Source organism: Rissa tridactyla, chromosome 4 (assembly GCF_028500815.1).
Source record: "Rissa tridactyla isolate bRisTri1 chromosome 4, bRisTri1.patW.cur.20221130, whole genome shotgun sequence".
Taxonomy (NCBI): Eukaryota; Metazoa; Chordata; class Aves; order Charadriiformes; family Laridae; genus Rissa; species Rissa tridactyla.
Window position 1 is genome coordinate 58,823,638 of NC_071469.1, and position 27,411 is coordinate 58,851,048.

At 41.3% G+C, this 27,411-nt stretch overlaps 1 protein-coding gene across 5 annotated transcripts in view; it reads left to right on the forward strand.

The window, feature by feature from the left end:
• The window catches only part of WDR25 (WD repeat domain 25), a 73,702-nt gene extending 56,629 nt beyond the window's left edge, over window positions 1–17,073 (forward strand). For 3 of the 5 annotated variants that reach the window (XM_054197744.1, XM_054197743.1, XM_054197745.1), the window contains exons 5-7: window positions 2,602–2,772; window positions 5,837–5,977; window positions 6,351–7,233. In XM_054197744.1, the coding sequence (XP_054053719.1) occupies window positions 2,602–2,772; window positions 5,837–5,977; window positions 6,351–6,572 (534 nt within the window). In that variant the 3' untranslated portion in view covers window positions 6,573–7,233. Of the gene's footprint in view, window positions 1–2,601; window positions 2,773–5,836; window positions 5,978–6,350; window positions 7,234–8,227; window positions 8,460–17,057 lie in introns of those variants that run through there. The other 2 variants (XR_008465875.1, XM_054197746.1) reach the window with 2 other exon arrangements.
• The last annotated feature ends 10,338 nt before the right edge of the window (window positions 17,074–27,411 follow it).

The window sequence follows — 27,411 nt, forward strand, 5'->3', positions numbered from 1 at the left end:
GTTTTCCATTTCTCGTTCCAGGCAGCTATTATAAATTGGATATATATTGTGGGGTTTTTTAGGGTTGGTTTTGGATTTTTTTTTTTTTTTCTCCTACAAAATAACTTAATTTTCCACTTTACTAATGAACTATGGGCTTCCTTTTATAACTCTGTGAAGAAATAGCTACGCATGGTGATTTCTCCATAGACAAAGCACAGACTATAAAAATGCAAATATCACTTTTGGCTTTACAAAGTTTTAATTGCTTTGTATATTATGCAGATTCCTAGGCTGAAAGATCTGACTAGAGCAAGTAGCACATTTGTGTATTCACTGTCTTAAAAATGCAGGCAGATTGCTGAAAAGTGTGCCAGTTTTTTGAGTCTGCAGGTTTACATCTTGTTGATGTTATTACAGGGTGTGTAGGGTGTTTGCGTGACTGAGGTTCTTCACTGAACACAAACATCCCGTTTCTAAACTGTACATTTCGCAAAGCCTGTGAAAATCAATTGGAGCAGCTGCTGCTGCCATCCTTCTACGTGCTGAGATCACAGGAAGCAGAGCTGGAAGGGACCTCAGGAGATCATCTAGTATATCTCTACCCTAAAGCAGGATCGGCTTGTTCTAATCATTTCCAAGCAGTCACAGATTTTTGAGCTTGATGCAAGAAATCAAGACGTTCTCATGTTGTATTTGATAGTTGATATGATTTTTCTTTTATTGGTTAAAGTATAAAACAGAGGTATAATCCCGGAAAATTATTTTTTTTTAAAAAAAAGTATGTGCTTACAGTAAAAGTTCTAAGCCCTGATCTCTCTAGTCATGTGCTGTGTTAGGGCTATAAGACAGGCACTGAAATGCCTCGCAAAGTTGGGAACCGGCTCAGTATCATACTTCAAGCACTCTCTCTGCTCAGTTGGTATTTCAAGTGAGGTTAGAAGAAGGACTAACCTCTGAACAGCCTGTTGGAAGTGCAGGCTGCTATGTTTTAGCTATCTTGGAGAGAAAGATTTAGATATTAATAACTAGGAGTTTTCCAGTGTCCTAGTTTTAAGGATCACCGTATTCGGAGAGATGGATTGCTTTGATCTGGCCACTTGCCTTGAAGTTTCTCTTCACTGGAGGCAAATCAGAGAAAAAGAAAGCAAAGGTATTGATTTGCAAAATTCAAAGTAGACAACATAGATGCAGAATTTCATGAAGACAGGTGGAAAAAAAGAAAATTCAAATTATTCATATATTCCTTAGACTAGTTCAAAATCTTTCTTACTTTTTAAGATCCAACTCACAGGCTGTTAAAATATTCAGAATCCTGTGGCTGAGGAGTCGTTTCTGCATGAATCCAACCCACTTTGCTGTAAGTCCTGAAAGAGGATCTAGATTTGGGATCCCTGGTGTTCTTGATTTGGGAAGAAGATTTGGTATTGGGAACTTTTCGATTTCCTTTTACGTCACAAACTTCTGTAGAGATTGTTCATATGCATTAATTACATGATGGGAACTAGTGGATGAGACACATTATTTACTCTTGAGCCCAGATGTGCTTTGAAGTACTGTTGACTCTTCCCTGCTGTCCTGCGTTTTCAACAGAGTGGCAGAAAAAGCCTCTGCTTCAGCAGAAGCAGCAGAGACCGCCTCTTGCCAGGGTAGTCAGTAGACAGATGAGATGGGAGGTGTGGGATTGGATCCCCGTAGACAAAGGCAGGATCCTGGCTGTGTCCTTAAAGCACTGCAGTTTGACAGCAGTGCTCCCATCACCTCCATCCCTCCCTCTCTGGCAGCACTTTAAAAAAGTAAACTCTGCTTGGGTTTCTTTTTTGTCGGGAGAGAGTGTCAGACTGAGTCCTTAATGCGATTGAGGTATCTTCTGCAGGAGGAATGGGGCACTTTGTAGACAATTTCTGACCGAGCAGGCAAGCTTCGCTCCCTTGCCGTACAGTCCTGACACTGGGGTCTCACCCCTTGCAAGTTAAGCAATGACACACAGCAACACAGGACTGGGAGAGCCTTGAATCGTCAAGTTTATTGATCCCCAGTCATAAACAGTGATTTATAATTAAGTCTGGAATGATGAGCAAGAATATTCACTGCCTGCCGTGTTCTTTTCATACCTTTAAGTCCCAAATCCCCACTAACCTAATTACTTTCCCTGGCTCTATAACTAGCTGAAGATTTTGAGAACAAAAAGACCAAAAACTTACACTTCTGAAGTTTACTAGAAGGAGGAAGGAGAGATCCTCAGACTGATCTTCAGAGTTCTCTGAGCTCATAAAATAGAAGGGATTTTGTGGAGACCCAACCCTACAACATTGTGTTATTTAAAGCTCTTTTTGGATCTAATTCCATGAGAATTTGTAACAGAATCTTATGTATATATAAATATAACATATAAATTCTACAAATTGATGCTTTCCTTTGTTGTTTAATTTTCCTGTGTGTGGACTCTTTACATATATTGATGAGCTATTTAATACACTTCAACATTTAAAATTAGTTACTTTTTCACATTTTAAGATAATATATAATTTGTTGGAGATAGTTATTAACACAAAGAGAGAAAACACAGGTTATCATGTTCTTCTAATCTGTCAAAAAATAACAAACTTTTTTATCCACTAGGTGTTAAGAGTGTACAAAGCTGCAGTACAACAGACATTGGATATACTTTTTCTCCCTGAAGGAAGAGAATTTCTTACAAGCACAGATGCAGTAAGCCGGGACTCAGCTGATCGTACCGTTATTGCATGGGACTTCCAAAGTGCTGCGAAAATCTCCAATCAGATTTTTCACGTAAGATTAACAACTAGTATTGTTTGGGTTATGATTTAGTCAATGATTTGTCAATGTTGTAAAAAAAGGTTTTGATTTTCTGTGAGATCATTGTGTGACGTATAAAATGTAAGTTATGGGCTTGCTTTATTTTTATGTTTTAAAAACACTTACTTATTCTTAAAAAATGACCCTGAAGGCCTGATAGGCCTCCTTCTGTTAAAAATATTTACATTTCGGTGCTCATTCACTGACATCTGAACTATATTTAGGCAAGGCCACTGCAGTGCCATTCTAGCTTGCCAGTGATGCATGGCAGTAGTTGCTATAGTGCCACATTTCTTTTCCCACACTTTTTCATCAGCTGTAATGAGGGCTATTGACAAATTGAGTTTAATATTCGCATAGCAATAGCAACGTGCTACGTGCAGTATATATCTAGTACAGCATAATCACAGAGGCAAAATTTACTTTTATCAGTGCAGGTTGAGTATTTCTCAGTAATCTATCCAGGCAAGATATTTAATGGACTAAATTGTCTAGAAAGGCTGACAGCTTCAAAGGAGATTACCAAGGAAGTTAATAGATAATTCCAGCTCCCTGGGTCTTTTTTGAAAACCCAAGTCTAATATCCTATGTCATATAATATGATTGGATTGTATATAGATGCTTTTTGGCTGAAATGAACAGTTCCCTACAGACAAGGACATGTAGTTGATGATCTCGTGGGATTGTTCCGTGTTTAATTTCCACAGTTATGTCTTTGTCCAGTCAACATCTTGGATAGGCAATAGGAAAAAAAAGGCAAAAAAAAAACCCCAAACCCAAGGAGCTGTGAATATATAAAGCACAGACCAGTCAGGTTCAGTATTTAGGAGTGAAAACCAAACAACTTTTTTTCTGTATCCCCTGCAAAACAAACAAACAAAAAACCCCCACAGCCTACCATCTCATGACTTACAGCATCTCTGACATGTTTTCCCCCTTTCCTGCATTGTGAATCAACAAAACCTGGTGGTGATTTTGGAAACTCTGCTTCACTTTTCTGAATTTCACCTCTGAACCCTTCAAGGTGTGAGAGAACCCCTGAGCTCTCCAAACAGATTAGATCCCAACAGAACCTTACCTATTGCTTGTCTGCATTAACAAATCATAGAATTGTAGAATCGTTCTGGTTGGAAGAGCCCTTTAAGACCATCAAGTCCAACTGTTAACCTAGCACTGCCGAGTTACTACTACACTGTGTCCCTGAGCACCGCGTCCACCCGTCTTTTAAATACCTCCAGGGTTGGTGACTCAACCACTTCCCCAGGCAGCCTGTTCCAATGCTTGACAACCCTTTCAGTGGAGAAATATTTCCTAATATCCAGTCTAAACCTCCCCTGGTGCAACTTGAGGCCATTTCCTCTTGTCCTATCGCCTGTTACTTGGGAAAAGAGACCGACCCCCAGCTCTCTACGCCCTCCTTTCAGGTAGTTGTAGAGAGCGATAAGGTCTCCCCTCAGCCTCCTTTTCCCCAGGCTGAACAACCCCAGTTCCCTCAGCCGCTCCTCATAAGTCTTTTGCTCTAGACCCGTCACCAGCTTTGCTGCCCTTCTCTAAACATGCTCCAGCACCTCAATGTCTTCCTTGTAGTGAGGGGCCCAAAGCTGAACACAATACTCAACATTGGGCCTCACCAGTGCTGAGTATAGGGGGACGATCACTGCCCTAGTCCTGGCTGGCCACATTATTTCTGATACACACCAGGATGCTATTGGCCTTCTTGGCCATCTGGACACACTGGTGGCTCATATTTAGCCAGCTGTTGACCAACACCCCCAGGTCCTTTTCCGCCAGGCAGCTTTCCAGCCACTCTTCCCCAGGCCTGTAGCACTGCATGGGGTTGTTATGACCCAAGTGCAGGACCCGGCACTTAGCCTTTTTGAACTAAATGCATAGTTAAGAGCTGTAAAATAACCCGTTACTACAGTATACCCAGCATAACAGCACAGTGCTCCTGCAGATTGCGTTGTGCTTTCTGATCCCTTACAGTTAGCCGTAGTTTCTCCCCAGAAGCATGCGGTGCTCTGCCACAGAGCACGCTCCTAACCAGGCACGCTGCCTAACTCTGTTTTGGTTTCTGTGCCCCATACCTTACAATACCCAGAACTCCGTTCCCAGTTCTTCACTTCCAAACCACATAGCAAAACCAGACTGATGTTCTTCCCACTCTACCACATAGCCCATGGTGTCTAGTGGTCACTGTCAGCCTGGTATCCTTCACATGCAGACAAATTCTACAGCCAAAGCTCTCTTAATTTGTATTCCTGGCATCAAAGTTCAGCACTGGTCTTTGGGTTAGGCTGAAACTAGGATGCATTTGGGCCTGGTGGAACTTTGCAAGAGCAGTGGATTTCTGATGCTGTCACCATGCTGAGTTTTGAAAGTAATCTTAATTCAGTCTTCAATGGGAACATTAGTGTAAAGCCAAGTGTTAATTTTTGCAGATATTTATGAATTTACAGCCAGCAGCAGTCTACATGGCAAATCACTGTCACAAGTAACTTCTGACATAGTTGGCTAATAATGATTCTTTTTTCTTTTCTTTCTTATTTATTTATTTATTTATATGAGTGTAGTGGTGAAAGGTGGCTGTTTAAATGGGATGATTTCTATTCCTGTCAGCGTGGCCAGAGCCAAGAGGGTGGAGGATTTGAGGATTGTACAAAGTAGCATGGAAGGCACAGTATAGCTATGGAGGAAGGGATATAGCAGAAAAGGAGTCGCTCTCATATTCAGACTTTCAGGTTTTTTGGAGCAGGATGATTGGGTGCCATCAGGTTGGAGTTACCCTTCTGCGGCTGTTCTGCAGTATAATTATGTTTTAGAGGGAGATGTGGTTTTTGATCAATATCTAGAAAATCAGGGTAAAGATTTGATTTGATATTTGTCTTGGTGTAGAACTTTCAGTGGATTGTAATAAGTATCTTTATATAATGTATACTATGGAGATGACTTATTTGCCTTTTATGGTCTTTCAAATTTCAGGTGAAAAAGATTTGTTCAAATGAATCAGGTTATCTTTCTTTAAAATTATTTTCAGGAGCGTTACACTTGCCCAAGTCTGACTCTGCATCCAAAAGAGTCTGTGTTTGTTGCTCAGACGAATGGGAACTACATGGCTTTGTTTTCTGCCCAGCGACCTTACCGAATCAACAAAAAGAAAAGATACGAAGGACATAAGGTATTCTTCTTCACTGGGAAGCTAATATCCAAGCCTAGAAAATAGCAAAATACCTGTGCTTTTTAATATGTAATACTGTTTGATGATAAATCAGGGATAGAAATTAATTGGCTTCATTTGCTTTCCTGTGTTCCTATTTTGAATCATATGCACTCTGAAGAAAATAGTTATTAGAAGACTTTATGAATACTTAATAGCTTGATTAAATAAGATTGTGTTATAGCTGTGTCTTAATAAACACACCTGGAGAAATCCTTAGTGTATATTTATTTAAAGATATAATTTTTTTTTTTGGTACCATATTCATTTTTAGTATATCACAATGAACTTTTCTAATCAGCATCAGGAGTTATGCTGTTATTGATTTTCACAGGTGGAAGGATTTGCAGTGGGCTGTGAATTTTCTCCAGATGGAACACTTTTGGTGACAGGAAGTTCAGATGGCAAAGTGTTCTTCTACAACTATCATACTGCTAGGATTATTCGCACTTTGTCTGCACATAAAGAAGCCTGTGTGAGTGCAATATTTCACCCAGTCTTGCCATCGCTCCTTGCAACATGTGATTGGGCTGGAGGAATCAAGATCTGGCAATAACAAGCAGAGTTACTTTTTGGGTTGTCTCCTGTTAGTCTGTCAAAGGCATAGGGAATAAACCATGGTATGCAAAGTGAAATTTTGCTGTGGTGCGTTGTAAGCAGGAGAGACTGTTGTCTTTTCTTCTATGACGTGTAAGTGTATGCTTTCATAATGCAGTTAAGCTGCTGAGCAAAGAAAGTGGTCTTACTCTCTCCCTCGGCCCTGGTGATAAATTTCTGCCCCTTTTGTGTCGATCTTCTGGTGCTCATCTAGCCCTACCCTGGTTTGAGTAACTAAACTTGAAGAAAATTATGGCTCTTTTTATGTAGCTTTTCACCGCAGCTTTCTTAAACCTGCTTTTCACTAGTTTAGCTCCCTGACCTGGTCACTGAAGAGTTAAACAAGTGATGGTGTAGTTCTAGGCAAAACAGCTTGTACAGGAAAGAAGGGGGAAGAGCCAGGGAAGGTGGGACTGCTTCTTTTGGAAATGGGTAGCTGTTACCAGCTGAGCTTATTGCAAAATGCCTTCTGAGAGTTCCAGGGAAAGGTGTGCCAGGTAACTTGAAGCTAATATTTAAGCCAATAAATTTGTGTTCTTAAAATCCCAATGCTTAAACTTGAGTTTTAAACTTACATTTATTGTATATAAATGCAGCAAAACTATATGTAAATATTTTTAACGAAAAAATAAACATTTTTTTTTATACATGGTGTCTATATTTCACTCTTTTATGCCTGTTATTATGCCTGTTATGCCTCTTACATACCAGTTAATATGCTACCCTAATTTCTTGTGAATACACGTGCATTTCTCCATACCTCATGATGTCACTTATACACAGAAAATTGGCATCATGCACTGCAGGGGATCAGTTCAGGGGATGTTCTTTGACATTCAGATGGGAGCTGGGCTACAGTGCAGCGAATAGAAAATTCATTAGGCCATAACTGTGTGTTTACATATATGTAGATTGCTTGTAAATGTATTTTAAATTTGCATTCCCTGCACTTGTATTGCTTGGTTCTAGCAATTATTATCCTTTTTATATGTGTGTGTGTGTGTGTATACATATATGTATTGCTGAAAAAAACATGCCTATGCATCACATAAACCATATGTGCTGCCTTGAAGTGAGGGCTATAAGCTTGGCTTGTGTTTGGTCTGATTAGTCTATTAAGGTATTTTAACACACACAGGATAATTGTGTTGGTAAATTGTCTTTGTCATGGAATCCGAAGTCATGTATAGTAGCAACTTTTCCTGTGTAACATCTTTTTATTCTTCTGATTTTTTTCTTATTGGCTCAACTAGAAGGTTTTTTTACCCATTTTTCCCATACTCAGTTAAAACAGCTTTTTCAGAGAAAAATTTTCAGAACACTCTTGGAAATGGCAGGTTTTAATTAAGTGATAAGCAACATGTACTCCACTGATTTGTAGTTTGTGTTCGTTAGAGCTTGTAGGAAGAAATAAACCAGTACCAAGACTGTGGTGATATTGTTTGAAGTCTGGACCAAGATATTGCGGCTGCATGGTTTTAATCATCTTATCAACAGTTATGATGGGTTTTAACACAGGGCATTAAATTGTAGCTAACCATGCAATGTAACACGAGTAACCTTTTTTTTTTTTTTCCCCACAGACCATTTTTAATTTCTGGCTTCCTTGTTCAGCAATTAGGTGTTCAACGGGAGCCTGGATTTTGCACTTCTCTTGACTGTCCCTCTAGCATACAAGCTAGCCGGACCCTTTAAATGACAACCAATTCAAGCTGTGGGATCTTCATCAATGCCAGAAGGAGTTCAGCTGGAAGTGAAGTAGTAGTTGCCTGTCGTTGGGCAGGCCGAATCACAATGGCATGGCATTTTCTAAGAGACTGGCTCTGTGTCCTTCCCTCCAGGTATTTTAGTTCCAAATGTGCTATTACCACTTTAAAACTTCTGGCAACCAGTAGTGTCTATATGAAGGATGGGCAGCGCTGTAGCCGTGCGATGCATCCTGTTATCTCCACAAGAGATTATCTGTCTTTTATTAAGTACAGTGTTGAGAAAGGCCTCTGAAATAAATGCGAGCTCATGGCAGAAATGCCTTATTGGATGATGCTCCAGCCTAAATGATGACTGCTCTGTTACCTGAATGAGCTCTCAGCACATTCAGCCTCAGCTGAGAGCACCTCTGGATAGAGTGATAGAGAGCAGTCTTTGGGAATCATTGCACAGATTGTGTAGAAAAGTAATTGCATTTTGTAATATTACCCGTGTTGTTGCTTAAGTTTAACTTATGTCCTGAGGCGTGATTCTGGTGTCTGATGCTTATCTCTCCTGAAATTATCTTGCAAGTATAAATTTTAGACTGTTTGTAGGTGGCGGGGTTGGGGGGAAAGCTTGAATTTGATTACAGGCAGCAGAGAAAAATAAAAGAAACTGAAGATACTGTATAATCTTAAAGAATATTAAAATTGGAATTGCATTTATGTCGGATTTCTAAGATGGCTGGAGTTTTAATTACTTATGAGATCCAGCCAAAGGTTTTATAATGCAATGAAATTATGTTCACAGCATTATCTTGTTAAAATCTCTTTCTAATATAAAACTGATTAAGACACAGACTGAAACTTAATCATTGGAAATATTTTAGCATAGTGGTGTCAATTAAGTTTTCATTATGATTCGAAGACAAATTCTTCCTTGTAATCTTATGTAATGAACTGTAATCAAAAAATATCCACATTGCTCCATCATTCTGCAATTACCAAATACTGTTTGGGCTGCAAACATGAATTATTATGGTCAGATGAAGCTTTTAGAATGTAATGAATTGTTAGTTAATTAATTTTATTCATAAAATTGTAATCTAGAAATGTTTGAATCTTGCTTTAGGAGCAGTTCTTCTAGCTTTATATAGAGCTCTCTAGGGCTTTGTGTATTATAGCCAAGGCAGAGATCTTCAACATGTTGAAGTGGTCCAGGCTGTGTAGATAAATAAGCCAGATTCATTTTAATCTATTTTGTACTGTACCAAAAAGTAATAATGCCAATCTCTACCACTTTATTATTTGCTACTGGAGCGTTGTTAATTTGGGGTGTCAGAGGATGCAAGCTATTCAACTGTCTTTATCTCAAAAACCTGCTAATTAGCAGACAGTTATTAGAATCATTGGGTTCACTCAGCTGAAATACTGTTGGTGAGTCACTCTGTATTTCAACTATAGGCCTAATCACGAAAATAAGGTATGGCATTACAATGGGATGACTCTTTCTGTAGGGGACAGGGAAAGGCTACGGCAGAACAGAGCAAAACAGGAAGATCAAAAAATCTAGGGGGTCTCAAATTATCCTGATACATGGGTTTGGACTGCATTCAACTGAAAATATTTGCTCTGCTTGCTTCAGCTAACCTTCATCTTGTTCTCTTAATCCCAGCCCCGCCTAGCCACTGCTTGCGTCCTCACCATGTAATTTTCAGTTTTTCTGTCCTTGTTGCAGCACCTTGTCTTCTGAATTTAGAAGTATAGTAGCCTATATGCTTACACTACATTTGTCTTCCCTTCAGTAAATTTCATTTTGCTGTGCTCTGACTTGTAGCTTTCAGGCTTTCATCCCAGCTGTCATTAGAAAGGTAGCCAGAAATCCCGGAGCACTTTGCACTCTGTTCTTGCCTTTCTCTGTTTTCCAGTTTTAATGAGGCATATTACTTTTGGAGATTCTCCCCTCTTTCTTAGCCTCTCTTCTGTCTGCTTCTCTTTCTACCTTTGATTACTGCTTTACTGTCTTGCAGACCCTTTTTATTAGAGCCTCTCCTACAAGGTACTTACATCAGTGTTTTAGTTTGTCAGGAGTGTGCTTTTTGGGAAAAAATAACAAAAAAAAATCTCCCAGTTATTGCCACTTACAATGCTTTGGTTCGCACAGTGCACAAACTGGACTTCTTTCAAATGAACCTAAATGAGAAGGTGCTCCAAATCCATATTTAACATGTCCCAGCTGGTGGGACTAGACTGGAGATAGTTCAGAGTATCCCCTACCCTCAAAATGGATGTAAGTAAGTTAGATGCTGCGTTTTCAGAAGTGAGACAAACTCTACAGATTTACTCTTCTTGGGCTTTACTACTTGCTAGCGTAAATGTAGCCTCAGGAGTTTCAAAGAGTCTTTAGCACTGCCACCTTTCTTTGATAAACTTCTCACCTATCTCTTGATGACTCACCTCTCTGTGCAGAGTGGTCGTGTGTCTGATGTTTTCACACTTCAAAGTGTGGAAATGCAGGAAATTAATTTATGAAGGGATAAGAAAGCAATTTTAGAAGCACTTGATCTCCAGTGGTAGTAAGACAAGCTGGCCCCTACCCAGAGCTTGATGAATTCTGCCACGTGTGTGGAACAACTCCGAGTTGTGACACAACAGCCTAGTCTATAAAGGGAATGGTGGGTCTCCAAATGGGAGTAAGGCTCCCAATGATCTTATTCACCTCCCTTTCCCAGTCCCTGGATGTCCTTCTACACGAGCTTATTAAAAAGCCTTCCAGAAAGCACCGAGGTTTCTGCACAAAAATGATGACGCTTCATCCAAATGTAATTCTCACTGCATTTTCACCATTTTTGATAAATGCCACTTAAAATCAACCTAAAAACTCTTGCAGGAACCCTTTAGAGGAGGTTGAAGTTCACCAAGGTTGAAAATGCCTGAAGTCATCATCCAGGCAGCTTCAGCTAGATCCATTTGTCTCCAATTTTATCAGCAGGGCCACTAAACTCCTGGAATGTTTCCAGTTCTGAGTAAGATTTATACTAACAAATTGTTTGAAGTGTGTCCTTAGAAAAGCAATTTCTGTAACGACTTGTGCATAAGTGTACCATCCCTGGTACAGATCTGGTTACCTTGAGAAAGCAATTTTCTTGTGTTCAGGTTGTTACCACTCTCTAACAAGCCAGCAGCAAAGAATTGCCTCAGAACATCATTTAGATGTATCTTCACCCGTGAACTATGTTGTTTTTCATGTTTTACTGCATAATCACCTCCTTTGTTACCTTCCCATTAAGTGATATAAGTAAATTCCAGAACCCTTCCATCTCACGGCGCAGAGGAAATGATTTAAGTTGAATATTAGGTAAAGAATATCATACCTTATGAGGCAAATGAGTTATTTTGATTCCTTGATTTTCCTTGCTTCGTTTATCCTTGCTAAGGCAAGCTCTTCTTGTTTCCAAATAGAATTTCTTATAAGTAAAGATAAAATCCATTAGCCCCAGCCTGTCTGGATGGTTCATTGGCACATCTTTGCTATTTGTTTTAATACAAACAATTACTTGAAATGCAGTAATCATTTCAACTCAAGGGCTGCTTTTAGTACCAAAATGAAAATGCTTATTATGCTGTTAATATGAAACATGCAATCTGTGAACTGTAGACATGACATGGAGTAATTTTTTGTTGTTGTTGTTCCAACCTAAAACAGATGATATTTTGACCAGATACGTGGCCTCTGAATCTGGGCAAAAGCAGTGAAGTGAAATCACAGTCATATCCAAAAACTCATCTACAGATCTTTACTTTTCTCGAACATCAAACATGAGAGATTTACAAAAAAAAAGAAAAAATAAATATCCTAGGAGATTGTAATACTGGTGAGGGAAAAAGACACGGGGCTCCTTCTACTAGTACAAAGGAAGTAACATCTCTTCAGTTCACTGGTACTAATTGCAAGCTCTCTTCACTTCTTCTTTCTTCACTTCACTCTCTTCACTCTTCTTTCCTAATTTTTAATGTCTCAGAGACTAAATGGCTGTTGGTGAGCACTCAGGTGAGTCACACCCTAATGTAAAAAGATATCTAAGTCATTGCACGCTGTCCATAGGATGCGTTGAAATATATACAGAAATTCCTCTTTTTTTTTTTTCCTATCAGGTGCCATTTGTATATATATCACAGATGATAAACCAAAGACTAATACCAAGCCCCTAAAATCCTCTAGTCCAAGACTCAATTCTGCAGTGCTTTTATGTAGTGCTTACCTTGAGCATGTGCATGACTGCCTTCAGAGACGCACACCGACAGGAATAAGAGGGAAGAGCGGCAGCGCGCCATAAGCAGCACAATCTATGAAGCCTTGTAGAATAGGAGGAGATTAGAAGGAAAAGGGAGAATGTGTTTGGAGGATGAGCGGCAATGTTAGGCAAAAAAAAAGCATGAGAGAAGATAAGACGAGAAAGGCAAGATTAGAGGAGAGAAGAATGGATCACAGAACCTGAGAAGGAGATGTGAAGAACTTAGCGCTATTTGCGGAAGTGTTAACGGCACGGCTGTATCAGGGAAAGGAAGAAGCCTGGTTGAGAAAGTGAGGACAAATACACGAATAAAACAATCCAGAGGATCTAGTTCTGGGAAGACATTTAGCAGCGGTGTCCGGTGATGAAGGACCTGTTGTGCCCTGGGCCTGGAGGGTGGCTGTTCGGGGAAGCTGAGCGGGCTGGGGCTGTGCAAGCCAAAGTCAGTGGAGCTGGGAAAACCAAGCACTGCCTCCAGGATCAGGATGGCTGGAGAACCTGGCAGCTCCGGCAGAGCCTCTCTGCTTGTCAAAGTCTCAAGCTTCTACAGCTAGGGCTGACTCCAATGCTCCTTTTCAGACAGACGAGCTCATACTGTCACCCTGCTAGAGCTGTGGAGCTGCGGCAGAATGGTGACAGCCTCTCGCTAATAAATCATAGAATCATAGAATGGTTTGGGTTGGAAGGGACCTTAAAGATCATCCAGTTCCAACCCCTCTGCCATGGGCAGGGACACCTCCCACTAGACCAGGCCGCTCAAAGCCCCATCCAGCTGTGATTGCCCACCTTTCATCTGGAGCCATTTTGCAAAGCAGCCACTAACTTACAAGTTCTACCTCCACAAGAAGAAAGCCAGGTACAGAAGTAAATTGCAAATTTATCCATTATGTAGTGGATATTTATCCACTCTTTGGGACACAGTTAATGAACTAATATCTGATATTTTTTCTCAATATACTCATTTAAATATGACCAGTAAAGCAGATGGAAAATTGTAAAATAATAACACCAAGAAAATGAACCACACTCAACATGCTTAGACATATAAATCCATCTCTCGGCTGGTGTGGCTTACTCAGGCTGCATTGCCTGAGCTTTTCTTTGGCCCAAACTGCACCTATCTATAAAAAAAAACAGCATAAATTTGCCCTGGGTCTGTGGCTGTGCTTGCAGGACAACCCTGCAGCAGTTTAGTTTTCAGTTAGTAAGCTCTGGCACTGCTATAGCAGTCTGGTCACGGCTGCTTCAATGGCTTCAATGGCAGGTGAATTTCAAAATTCACCCGAGGAGCTGCGTATTTCCTTGGGTAATTGGCATTTTGAGAGCGTTACAGAGAATCATAGAATCATAGAATCTTCATGGTTGGAAAGGACCTTTGAGATCATCCAGTCCGACCATACACACACACAAAAAAAACCCCAAACCCTACAATCTCTGCCACTAGAGCATGCCCTGAAGTGCCAAATCTAGACGTTTCTTAAATACCTCTAGGGATGGTGACTCGACCACCTCCCTGGGCAGGCTGTTCCAGTGCCTGACCACTCTTTCAGTAAAGTCATTCTTCCTAATATCCAATGTAAACCTCCCCTGCTGCAACTTCAGACCATTTCTTCTGGTCCTGTCATTATTCACCTGGGAGAAGAGGCCAACACCCACCTCTCTACAACCTCCTTTCAGGTAGTTGTGGAGGGCAATGAGGTCTCCCCTCAGCCTCCTCTTCTCCAAGCTAAACATGCCCAGCTCCCTCAGCCTCTCCTCATATGACCTGGTCTCCAGACCCCTCACCAGCCTGGTAGCTCTCCTCTGGACATGCTCCAGCACTTCAGTGTCCCTCTTGTACAGAGGGGCCCAGAACTGAACACAGTACTCGAGGTGAGGCCTCACCAGTGCCGAGTACAGAGGCACGATCACTTCCCTGCTCCTGCTGGCCACGCTGTTCCTGATACAAGCCAGAATGCTGCTGGCCTTCTTGGCCACCTGGTCACACTGATGGCTCATGTTAAGCTGGCCGTCCACCAGCACCCCCAGGTCCTTTTCAGCTGGGCAGCTTTCCAGCCGCTCTTCCCCAAGCCTGTAGCATTGCTTGGGGTTGTTGTGACCGAAATGCAGGACCCGGCACTTGGCCTTATTAAACCTCATACAATTGGCCTTGGCCCATTGATCCAGCCTGTCCAGGTCCCTCTGTAGAGCCTTCCTACCCTCAAGCAGATCAACACTCCCACCTAGTTTGGTGTCATCTGCAAACGAGAAGGCAGTAGAGACACCGTATCATTATTAAAATAAAGACAATGCTTTTGGGATTCCGCAGTCTGATATAATTTACATTTGGACCTCTAATCTCTACTAGTGCAATTTTTAATAATCTTTTTATTAATGATGTATATGGAATGTTTTCCTTGTTTTTCGACATACTAGCTGAACTACAACATTAATTATGCACCTTTAGGGATTTTTGCTATTTGCTGCATCTTGAATGCCTTTCAGAGAGGGAGGTTTGCAGGTGAGAAGTCTGACAAGGTTTCTCTGGGGGAATCGGTAATTTCTCCTCTTACTTTTCCAATTGCTTATATTAAGTTGCATTCTCTCTTTGGTGCAAATGAACTAAATGCCACTGGAATAACGGAAAATGCATCTCAATGTATCCAGGACCTGGACAGAATCCTTGGCTTAAATGCTTGCATTCTGGCCAATATTTATGTGTCTTTTATATAAAAATCCTGTGTCCAAATTTGTATGTGCTGATACAAATACTTGACATGCGAAGTGGCCTTTGGAAATGGTGTTCCACTGGATGAAAACTCTTAATTCCTGCTCCAGTGTGACTGTTTGGTGGGTCTGGGTTGTGGCACTGGAGAGATTGCTTTTCTGTTCACGTTCTGTTGCCACAGGAACAAATAACAGGTAGCCCTGAGATGACTTCCTTCCCTCCCCCTTTTCTCTACCCTCCCATTTTCCATATATTTTAAAGGATGCTGAAACATTTCCTCGGGGATTGCAGTCCTAAAAAAAAAAATGAGGATATTGACCTTTTCAATGTGTTTTAAACTGCCTTTTACTTAGGTGTCTGTCAAGGGAGACCTTTGAGAGAAATCATATTCTTCACAATCTGCACTGAGATCTGACGGTAGAATTTTTATTCAAGTTAGGAAGCCTATCTGTACTTAACTTTCCACAAAATTCTTCTAGTTTAATAAATTCCCATTAGTTTTGCATTAATTATTCCTCAGCCTGAGATCTTCTTGGAAGGTGGCAACGTACGAGTGAATACAAAATAGTTTGTAAGAGAACTTGTCAGAGGAAAATTTTGGCAGTAATCTGAGTAAATTATGGCAAAAATATCAATGGACTCTTCAAATATTTTCTAGAGGGATGTTATTTTTCTTCATAACATAAGGGCTCATCATTTGCTCCTGAAATTAATAGCTCTGTTTTTATTTTTAGCATTCATAATTAGACATTAATTTGCTCTCTGAATGCTTACATTTCAAATTCTGCAATCATTCCCTTTTGAGCAAGTACTACTCTAAATCTCTGTGAGAAAAATTCATGACTATTAAGTACATTTGAAGTGTTACTACATTATCTGGGTGATTTATTTTTACGTTCACGTGGGGCACAGTCCCATCCATGCTGAAGTCACTGGCAGACATAGCAGACTCAACAGGAATTCCAATAACGTCAATTCCACGCAATGTCACTGCTCAGGACTAACCCTCACAAGCTCCTACACGAACCTCTTCTTTCTGCTTTTAAATATAACTTCTGCCACATGTCTCAAGCATTGTTTTAAATCGCCCCGTGTTTTCTTGCTATTTTTTTCCCTCTGCTTCTATTATTTCTCTGCTTGTTGATCCTTAATGGCTCCTTGGGACAAGGACTACTGCGTCGTTTAATGCCTTTAATGCACTCTTCCCATCATGGGCACAACCACAAAGAAACCTGATGCCGGAAGACTTTCAGCCATCGGTTTTGCCTGGCCTGTAGAGAACATGGTAAAGCACGGTGTTAGTAGCTGTAGCTGGGAAGTTGTTAAGTACATAGTTTCTAGTTTTATGACATATGCATCAGTGAGATGATAAAACTTGTTTTTTCTTTATAACCTCATTGACCTATTGATGCATCTAAGACAAAGATGATAGGCTTGAACCTCTTTTGCTTTCTCCATGCAACACACTGTAAAGGTAGAAAGCATATGTTCTTTTTATTAGATTGGTTATGGAACAGGAGGTCCTGAAGTCTTGTTTGCAGAGGACCACTTCACAGGAGAAGACATCAGGGTGAGAAATGCACAATGCACTTACCACTTCTCTCTGTAACTTTCTAGGAGACCCCCAACTGTGGGATTTCATTTCAGGTCCCTTGTGCTCAAAGGCTGTGTGCCAGAGCGGTGTCCTCTTAACAGCAGACACCCAGCTCTGTCTGAGCAATGTGTCACCCCTGGAACTGACGTCTCTTTCACAGCTCCTCACCATCGTGCAAAGCCCTGCGAAGGGAAAGAGGAACCGGAGGAGGCTGGAAGGTGCGGTGGACATGATTTTTGCTCCAGAAAGGCTGACACCTTTGAGTGCTTGTCACCCCCCTGCATCCTCAGGCGGCTGAAATACCCTCATGGCTGCCTGGGCTGATGGAAGGTGTTTATAATTGAAAGACTCTCTGTTGTTATTTGTATAGGATTTCTCAAGCTGTACTTTGGAAATTGCCCTTACAGGGTTTTGGAGGATTTGGTAGCAGATGTTTTCAAAGGATGTGCAGGCCCTGCACTAAACATTCGGCACATGTCCATGTATAATTGCAGAGAGAACTCTTGCTAGCATTGGTTGTCTCCAATGACTAGTCATGTAGTCTACAGGTCCCAAAGTGTAGGCATGCAGTGTAGAGAGGTTGGCGCTGGTCTCTTCTCACAGGTAATTAGTGATAGAATAAGAGGGAATGGGTTCAAACTGCAGCAGGGTAGGTTTAGGCTGGATATTAGGAAAAAATTCTTCACAGAAAGAGTGGTCAGACACTGGAATAGGCTGCCCAGGGAGGTGGTGGAGTCACCATCCCTGAATGTGTTTAAGAGTCGTTTAGATGTGGTGTTAAGGGATATGGTGTAGGGGAGAACTTTGTAGAGTGGAGTTGATGGTTGGACTCGATGATCCCAAGGGTCTTTTCCAACCTAAATGATTCTATGATTCTATGATTTACATACAGCACCTTTAACTAGGAGGTTAACCGCCGGCTTTGGCCCATCTAAGCCTCTTACAAAACCGTCCCTTTGCAGAGATGCTGGGAAACAGTAGAAACCTAGTATTTGGGTAAGGAAAGCAAACTGCTATGCACTTTTTTATTGTAGCACTGTTTTCAGAAGTGTTTTGGACACTTTGGTGCAATAGATAAAAGAAGTAGAGCTAATAGGTTGCCTCGCACCTTTGTTATGAAGAGGGAAATAATCAGTAGATCCCATATTCCAGGAGGCTGAACGCATCAGATGTCAGCCTGACATAATGAAATCTCTGCTGTGGGCTGCACAGGAGCCACTCTGCAGCTGGCAACCGTCTCAGGCAGGAGTGTCTTCTGCAAGGAGAGCGTTTCAGGGGAACGAGTTCCTCATCTTTTAAGGAATTACACTGCTTAACCGACACATTTGTTCCTCATTGTAATGCTGTTGTACAGTTTTCTATACTGATTATTTTCTGTCGTTAAATTAGGCTTTTATTTGTGTGTTAGCGGTCTGCATTTCATGTCTCTTCTGTGGCTGGGGTAAGAAATGTACATCTAGCTTTTATAATGCAGCCAATTTGCTTCTCGGGTTTCAGATCAAATGCTCTTGCTGTGGGGCTGAAACTCCTCTAAATTATTAATAGAAAGTTTTTAAAGGTAAGGAAATTGTCATAATTTAAGTATCAGGAGTAATACGTGTAAGTTTGCAAGCTTTATGGTTGAAAATGCCTTCCTCCTAATCAGGATGTGGGTATACAGGCAAAGATAAATGAGTGGCCCAGCAAAAATCTCTGCTATTTTTTCTAGGTGAACAATATGATACAGCAGTCAAATGGAAATCCATTTGTTAAATAGAATGCAGAGCGGGTTACTCTGGCTGCTGGAGGGGTTATGCTGACAAGGATCAAGATGGGTAGTTTATCTGCAGTTTGTATTCTAATTTGTCTAAATTCCTGAATAATTCTAATGTGATTCAGATGTGTAAGGTAATTAAATGTGACGTTCCACAGGCAGATAGCACAGTCTGTATCATCAGGCGATTTAAAATGAGCCCTAAAGCGTTTATAAGATTTGGTGTGTGGGATGTCCCTAGGATGGCTAGAGGCCTGAATTGAGTGTACTGTAAATAAACTGTGGCATGAAAACTTTCCCTAGTACCCAGAGAGGAGAGAAAATGCTGATGAATGTCGAAATGCTAACATTTGCATGCAGTGGGTAACTCCTGCCTGACACGCATAGGGCTGGAGCGGAGAAAAATTGATTAATTCAGCCAGCACAGTGAGGGAGAAGCCTGACTCTGACACCACCGTTAATTAGGGAAAGTTTTGAGAGGTAAGTCAAGTTATGGTGTATGTTTTTTTCCTCTGTGTTCTACATTTCTGAGGAGCTGCTGCCCTGGTGCCTGCTCTGCAGATGTGGGGCTACGACACCAGGAGACACAATGATTTCCTCAGGTCTGCCCCGTGAGCCTGTGGGAAAATTCAGAAACGATCCTCTCTTGATTTCCAGGCTCTATTGCCTGGACAACAGGCAGCAGGCTCAGCAACAATAACGGTAAATCTAACCGTAGCCTGGATCCTGAGGGTCTGGGAGGTCCCCAGGCTTGGCTGCTGTTTTCTCCCTTGTTCTCTGATGTGTCTCACTTCATTCTGTTGTTGCTGTACAATCCTGGGCTAGGATTGTATACCCCGAGACACGAAATGTAAACATGCCTCTCGCTCTTGTGCTCCTGCCTTATTTTTTACCTTTTCTTTTTCTTTTTTTTTCCTTTTTTTTTTTTTTCCTTTTTTCTTCAGTAATCACAACTGTGCAGTCCCCTTGCATTATCCCTACCCCAAAATGTCAAAACCTGCCCATGGTACCTTTATCACTGATGTAATGAGGAAGCATTGCTGTGTGGAGTACAACTAATGCTACAGCAGCTGCATAGCGTCCGAGAGCCTTAAAGGAATCATCCTAGAATTGTACTGGTGTAAATGTCCTCAAAATCTGACTAACTGTCACCAGCCTCTGAAAGAGCTACTGAAAAAGAGACTTTGCTTGTTGCCATCTGTCAGCAATGTTACGTCCATGAGGCTTCTTCTAGACTCTTGCTAGTTAGCCACCTGCTGAAGAGTGTGAGCGTGTTCTGCAGTGAAGTGTGTGCCTCTGGAAAGTCTTTCTCAGATGATGGGTGCTTCCTTGTTGCTGTGTTAATCGCCGTACCAGCCCAATGAACTCCCCGAGCAGTCCCGCCTCTCTGAAGCCCTCCTTTTTTTTTTTTTTTTCCCTCCAGGAAGAGTTCTTTCTTTCAGCAGTTGTGTGAGGCACTATCCACTCAGCAGGAGAATAAGAAAAGATCCATAAGCGTCAATGTCTAGCTAGCCTGGATGGCACTAATGGAAGACAGTGCAGAGTTTCAAGGTAGTTGGTGGCAAGGGTGGTACCTTTTTTGAGTAGATCTTTTGTGTGGATTGATAAATAGCTTTGGCTTGCAAGTGAGTGTAATATAAACTGAAAAGCATTAAGAAATGCAATATATGCGATGTCAGTGCCTGTAGAAACATGAGGTGGAGCCCAGGCGCTCTGTGGTAATTTCTGAATACTGTGTGGTGAGACATTTACTCTGCTTCAGTTGGAGGGCCTTGTAAGGAGAAAGGACTGTCAAGAGAAAGGGATGGCTCATGGTAATGACTTTCTGCAAATACTGGAGGGCAGTCAAAAGTCGATACCAGGTCCCCTGGCTCTGAGGAGCTCTGGCTTTCATCTTCTTCTGCTAAGCCCAGGGGACTGGAAGGACTATGGTTGGGAACATGGGGGCTGGAGAGGTTTCCACAAAGACTCTCTAGAGGCAGGAGGATTTTCTTGAGGGCATAAGAATGACATGTAGGCAGCCACATGCAAGTTGAAAGAAATCATTCCAGCTGAGGTGGGTTTGCGAGAGAAGTGGACATGCGTGTAGCTGATTAACTGCCGTGTAACTTAAACAATTAAGACTGAAACAATAGACTTGGCCTCAGAAGGCTGAAAGTCCACCATATTTGCTCTTGATCTTAGAGAAATGAAGGGGACTATTTGAATGTCATCCAACTTATGAGGTATGCGTAGCTGTGCAGTGAGGTATTGTAGCCCAACGACTGGCCTATGAATTGGAAATTTTAGATTTCACATCCAAAGCTAAGAATAAGAAAACATGATATTTGGTAAAGCTAGGCAGGTAATGCAATATGCATGGCCTATGCAATTACAATCAAGAGACTATTATGTCAAGTACTGTATAATCAAGTAATAAGAGACAATTCATCCTTCATAAGCTTATAGGATAAAAAGATAGAAGAATTATCCTAAGTTTTCATAAGGATAAAATACAAATGTTGGACAAATTAACTATTTGGCAGGGCTTGGGAATTGTGTGTGTATTTTCATGAGTTGTAAGTCAAGTTGTTTGAGTGGGAGCAACACATTCTCTCTAAACAAAGCAGAAATTTAAACCTCAAAACGAAACAGTCTTAGAAGTGAGAGACAAGTGGAGTTGTAAGGAGCTCAGGCAAGAAATCAAGTTTAATTGGTGCCGTCTAGAGTGCCAAAAAGTGCATTTCATCTTCATCATCAATAGAGAATGAAAGAAAGTAGAAGGCAGTCTAATCCTATTTTAAATAAATACTTGTTCAGGGTCTTTGCGAAGTGTGACTTCACTGGATGTGTTGTGTTTCCACACCTTCCCTTTCTGGGTTCTGAGATCTCAGTAATGAGCTGTTTACCGACATTCTTTTCAATTAGACCATTTCTCCTTGTGTAACAAATGTTCTTCTGTTAAATTGATTTATTCTCGGGATTGGTTTTCCCTACTGACACAAGTCAGGTCATTGTAGGCAGGGCTGACAGCTCTAGCAAGAAAAAAAACATATCACTGTACCTCGCAAAACACGATTTTTTTTTTCTTTTTAAAAAGATGGAGGGGAAAAAGCCAAAGTGAGAATGAAAGAAAATAGCCTGTGTTGCTAAAAGCCTTTCCCTGGGTCTTTTTCATAATGTACCCTAAAGATCAGGGGAACACAGTAAATGTTGTGACTGGAACGTTTTAGTGCGTTTTGTGCTGACACAGCCATCATCCTTGCTCTGCCTCCATTCCCTGATCTATCCTGCAGCTTGTCAGGAAAATTCAAGTTGGTCCAAAACAGTAAGATGCAAGTTCTCAGCTCAGTTCTGTATTTTCTCTGGGCAACTCCATTGTGTGTATTCTCTGGGCAAAATATGAAAAAACAATGTTTTACGGGACATGAGCACTAACGTCTTAGAAGTGACTTGGCGTTTTAATACTTTAGATGTACAGAGTCATTTTTGAATTTTCTTTCTTCCAGTTTCGTGTCTTGCGTTCCTCACCTTTAGGCCACTGTGGACTCTGAAACCACAGGTAAGTGGGGATGAATCAGAGAATGATGATTCAGTTCCTGTGCTAAGACTGGGCTTGAGAACTTGAGCTTTCAGTCTTTATCTATTTCTGAAGTTATAACATAAACACAAGGCCAAGATCCTTAAAGTCTGCTAAAACTAAAATAGCTAACTCCTCGCTATCTCCCTGGGATTAGGCATCTCATCTTAGTGTAACTCTCTGGGCTTTGGGGATAAGAGCATTTCCCTCACTTGTGGAGGGTAAAGACTGTGACGTGCTGAAGGTCCATTGAAATAAATTGTCAAATTCTGGTCAAGCGAGTCATAAATCCTGATTTATCTCCCTGCCAAAAATAATCCCACCAGAGTCAACACTCGTAATTTCTGGGTTAGAAGTGCTGCTGCTGTTGTCCCCACCTCCTCGGGTCGGTGGCACGGTAGCTTCCATGAGGTGAGAGGTTGCGTGTTGTCTGGACATTCAGTGTAGGGCTTCCTCCTTGTGCCACCCCACACAACTGGCATCCAGACTAAGAAGATTTTTACTGTAGGAAAAAAGCTAAACGAGGGCTTGACTGGGAGCCCACTGAAATTCATAACTCTTACGTGCCGAGAATACTTTTTCTTCCTTGCGATCTGTTTTACGCTGTCACACGTGAAGAACTGGAATGGGAAAGGATGCTGACTGACATAGACATTGTAAATTTAATTAATTGGGGACTTGCTGCTGTTTCTCTTCTTCTAAATCATAGAGCTGTCATTGCTCAGCTAGGTATAGTAAATATTGCTGTGGCTCTGCAGTTCATACGTGTGTCTGCTCTGATTCATAAATTACAAAGAAAAAATCTAGATTGGTGGATAAATTTAAATATGAATTCCTTAGAGCTGACTTCAAAAATAAGAATTCGTCTGAATAATCATAGTTAGAGTATTAATGTATATATGTCAGTGATGGGCGTGCTGCTGAGAAGGCATTTAACTCCCATCAGGGGTCTTTTCCAATGGTCGCATCTTGTATCATTTACAGTTTTGGCCCTTGTAGATAAAGACATTGCCTCTACTCTGGGACTGTGGGGCTGCCGGCAGCCTTGAGAAGCTCCCACCTGGCAGAAAGCAGAGTGCGCTTCTCTGCAGCGTCGGTGCTGCAGAAGCCTGGAGAAGAGAAAGCTCAGGGTTCTCCGAACAGCAGCCTTCCAAAACCTGCGAGGAGGTTGTCAGGAAGACGGAGCCAGGCTTTTCACAGTGGTGCCTTAGACACCGAGCTGGTGTCTGACCAGGTCTTGTGGGTAAAAAGCTGTCTGGGGACCACTGATGGATGGTCACCAACTGAGCCTTCTGCCCACCTCTGTTGCGGATGGACACTTTACTTCTGGGTCTCTCTAGGACTCTGACCTGTATAATGAGCTGCAATTTAAATCACACTTTTCAAGGTTTTAGGAAACTTTGTCCTAGTGTTACATGGCGGTAAAGATGACATTAGGATCCTGTTTCCCTTGTGATTCCTCAAAAGGGTGGAATTCTTATCTGATCTGCCCTACTAATCAGAGGTTTGTGGGGATTTGGCTTTGTAGGTATTTGGAGATGTTTTATAAGACAAGTTACTTTAGAAAGTAAGATTTTATAAGGTAAAATCTTAATAAATCTGTTTGCACTTTGAAACCTAAATTGAAGATCTGTTTGTTAAAATTGTTTTACTGTGGGGAAATGTTATTTTAACTCTTTTGAGGCAATTTAGAGGTTAGGGGTTTTTGTAGTTAAAGCGCAACATCAGTGTAGCTTGGCACGAAAATGGTCAGTAGTTATTAATTAGAGACAGAACATATATGCATTTAGCTATTGTTGTAAAGGATTAGAGTATATTGCCCATACTTAGGCAAATTCTCATGGCACATAGTAGATCTACAGATAATGGTACATCCTCTCCAGCCACATTATATAGGACTTTGTTCAGCAGAGCACTTAAGTACACACTCCTGAGGTCGTTTCTCGTCAAGCGCTTATTGCTTCATTTAGAAAGCACATACGGAGGAATTAAGACAGACCGAGAAGTGATAATTGCGGCTTTGTAAGGGAGACAGCCTTTGGATCTGAGTGTTATAAAAGATCATGTACTGGAAGTGGAGAAGAATTGCAATAGAAGCTTTATCAAGTGAGGGGAGAAAAAAAAAGACATATTTTTCCACAGAATAAAAGTGTAAAAGCAGCAAGTGAAAAGGGCAAGACAGAACATCAGTGGAGATGCATTCACTGCACAAGCAGCAAAGCCTTTCATTGCATGAGAATTCAAGTTTTTCTTTTTAGCTTCAGCCTCTCAATGACAATAAACAAAACCTCTCAATGACTAAAATAGCTTTGCTAATACAGTCAAAAGAAAATACCAAAGAGAAAACAATATGAGAGAGGAGCTGGAATGAACGATAGGCTGTTAAAGAATGACTGAATTGCTGAAGTTGTTTTATAGCAATGAGTTTTTTAAAAAAGACATGGAGGAAAGATTGGGAAAATAATGAAAATCGGGTAATGTTGATATAAGACCATGTAGTAGGGAACATTCCAAGATTTGATGTATACAGATCAGCACGTCCAGCTGACAGTCATTAGAAGCTGCTGCTTACACTGAGGACTGTTGTTAGACCCAAGGTACTTTTGAAAAGTTGCCTTAGCCTTTTTCTAAAAAGTGACATAGATTTCTAAGGCTGGAAATGGAGCTTCTCTATGGGGCTTAGAAAACCTGGTACTAAGGAGCAGCAGATCTATTGATTTTGGGAGAGACATTAGAGCTTAACAAACCAACAGCATCCTGGCCTGCATCACAAGAAGCGTGGACAGCAGGTCGAGGGAGGTGTTTCTGCCCCTCTGCTCCCCTCTGGTGAGACCCCACCTGGAGTCCTGCATCCAGCTCAGGGCTCCCCAACATAAGAAGGACATGGACCTGTTGGAGTGGGTCCAGAGGAGGGCTGTGAAGAAGATCTGTGGGCTGGAGCACCTCTGCTGTGAGGACAGGCTGAGAGTGTTGGGTTTGTTCAGCCTGGAGAAGAGAAGGCTCCGGGGAGACCTTATAGCAGCCTTCCAGTCCCTAAAGGGGGCCTACAGGAAAGATGGGGAGGGACTCTTTATCAGGGATTGTAGCGATAGGATGAGGAGCAATGGTTTTAGACTGAAAGAGAGGAGGTTTACATTAGCTATTAGGAAGAAAATCTTTACTGGGAAGGTTGTGAGACACTGGCACAGGTTGCCCAGGGAAGTCGTGGCTGCCCCATCCCTGGAAGTGTTCAAGGCCAGGCTGGATGGGGCTTTGAGCAACCTGGTCTGGTGGGAGGTGTCCCTGCCCAGGGCAGGGGGTTGGAACGAGATGATCATTAAGGTCCCTTCCAACACAAACCATTCTATGGTTAAACCTGCGACTGAAACTCTGTGCAGGACTTGAAAACAGCATAGCTGAAAACAAACCCTCAAATTTACCAGAGATGGAAGAAGAATATAAGTCAACCCTACAGGCCTCAAGTCCATCATGAGCAAACCCAAAGCTCTTTGAGAACATCCAGATGCTACTGTGTAAGTGCTGAAGAAAAACCAGACAACACAAAAGGGACGTATATGAAAAATACTTGCTTTTCAAATGCGCTGATTTCCAGGAGACAAACTCCCAGTCTAGAAACACGGACTGGTATTCTTTGCATCAAAATGCAAACCTTTACATTTGCCTATATGACAATACATTTTGTTTGAGTAAGGCTTTTCTTGTGGATGTCTCTGACCAACTACCTACGTTTATTGAGGATTTCAGTGCTGGGAGCATCACACGTGCAGTTGCTCTAGTCTGCCTAGTCCCCTCCTTTCCTTGTACTGCTTTCTTGTACAGTGGGTTTGAACATCTCAGTGTTCATATGAAAATATTCTGGTGTTCAGCAGTAGAAAGGTGAGGAGGGTGTTCCTTGAAAAGAATTAGAAACCGCTAAATTCCTGAAGGGAGTGTGGAAAAACTCAGGAGAAACCGAGAGGGCTATGACTGCACAATTTAAGCAATATTTAAGGACAGATACCATAATAGTCTGTAAGGATTACAAGGTTGTAAACATGAATGGGGGATAAGAATTTTATAGGAAAGTCCAAAGGATGTCAATTAGTATTTTAGAATTAAACAAGGGGAAATTAATCTAAGTAGCTGTATAATCATGCTCTGTGACAGATGTTGGAGTGGAAACTCTTTTTAATTAAAAGTGCTGGAAGGGGAAAGGATTAGTTTGATAAATTTTCTAGTTTGGGAGGAGAAGTTAGAAACTGTTGAATTGAAAACTACCTATTTTGTGGCTTGCCATGATTGAAACTTTGAAATTTTAGCTATTTCTAGACGTCCAAAAGGTTTCAAAGAAAGTGATATGTGTTAATCAAAATTATTGAGATTTTGGGCTTGTTTTTAGTCTTAATTTGGAGTGAGAAAACTAATTTCACATCTCAAAAAATGTCTTGGCTTTTCATGATTTCATAATACTTATGCATCGTTGTTCCTAGTGAATTGTATCCTCTTTCCCCGGTATCTTTTTTTCTATTCTTATTTCCTTTAATTTGTAATTTCATATGCCTCACTCTGATCTCTTTCAGCCCCCTTTGTTTTTCCCTGATCAGTGTTCTGTGTCATGTACATTTTGCTTTCAGTTTTCATTCATTAAAATGACATTTCTCATCTTCTGCTTCACTGCACTGTTGAGGACTTGTCACTTCTTTTCCGCACCCTCTCTGTTCTTCCCCATGGCAAATTAAATAATTAATGAAAGCAAAAATCCTGCTATAGGTACCCACAAACCCTGCGTGCAGAATCTGACTACTTCAGATATCACTTGGATGGGTGAGGTTTTGCGGCTACATGGAGACACCTTGGCATTTTTATAATGCCTAAGAGAAAATTTGGCGTTTATGTTCTTGGGAAAAGTTATTTTGAGGCAAATTCCGGGCCACTGGAGCGCAGGTGTCGGCAGCACTTTTCTTTGGCTGAAGATCTGTCGTTTTGCATTTCTGGAGTCACTTATTAAATGAACGTAAGAGTAGAGTCAAGTTCATCAAACCACACCCGCTTGAATGAAAAACGGAAGTAACCTGTTCTGAGGACAATGTTTGAGATGCTGCCCTCCACCAGAAATGTCCTACAGAGGGTAAGTGCTCTCAGGAATGCTGCGGCAGACGTGTCTACCACCCCTTTCACCTGGGTCAAAGCGTATCTTCTCCTGAACAAGATATTATTGATTTG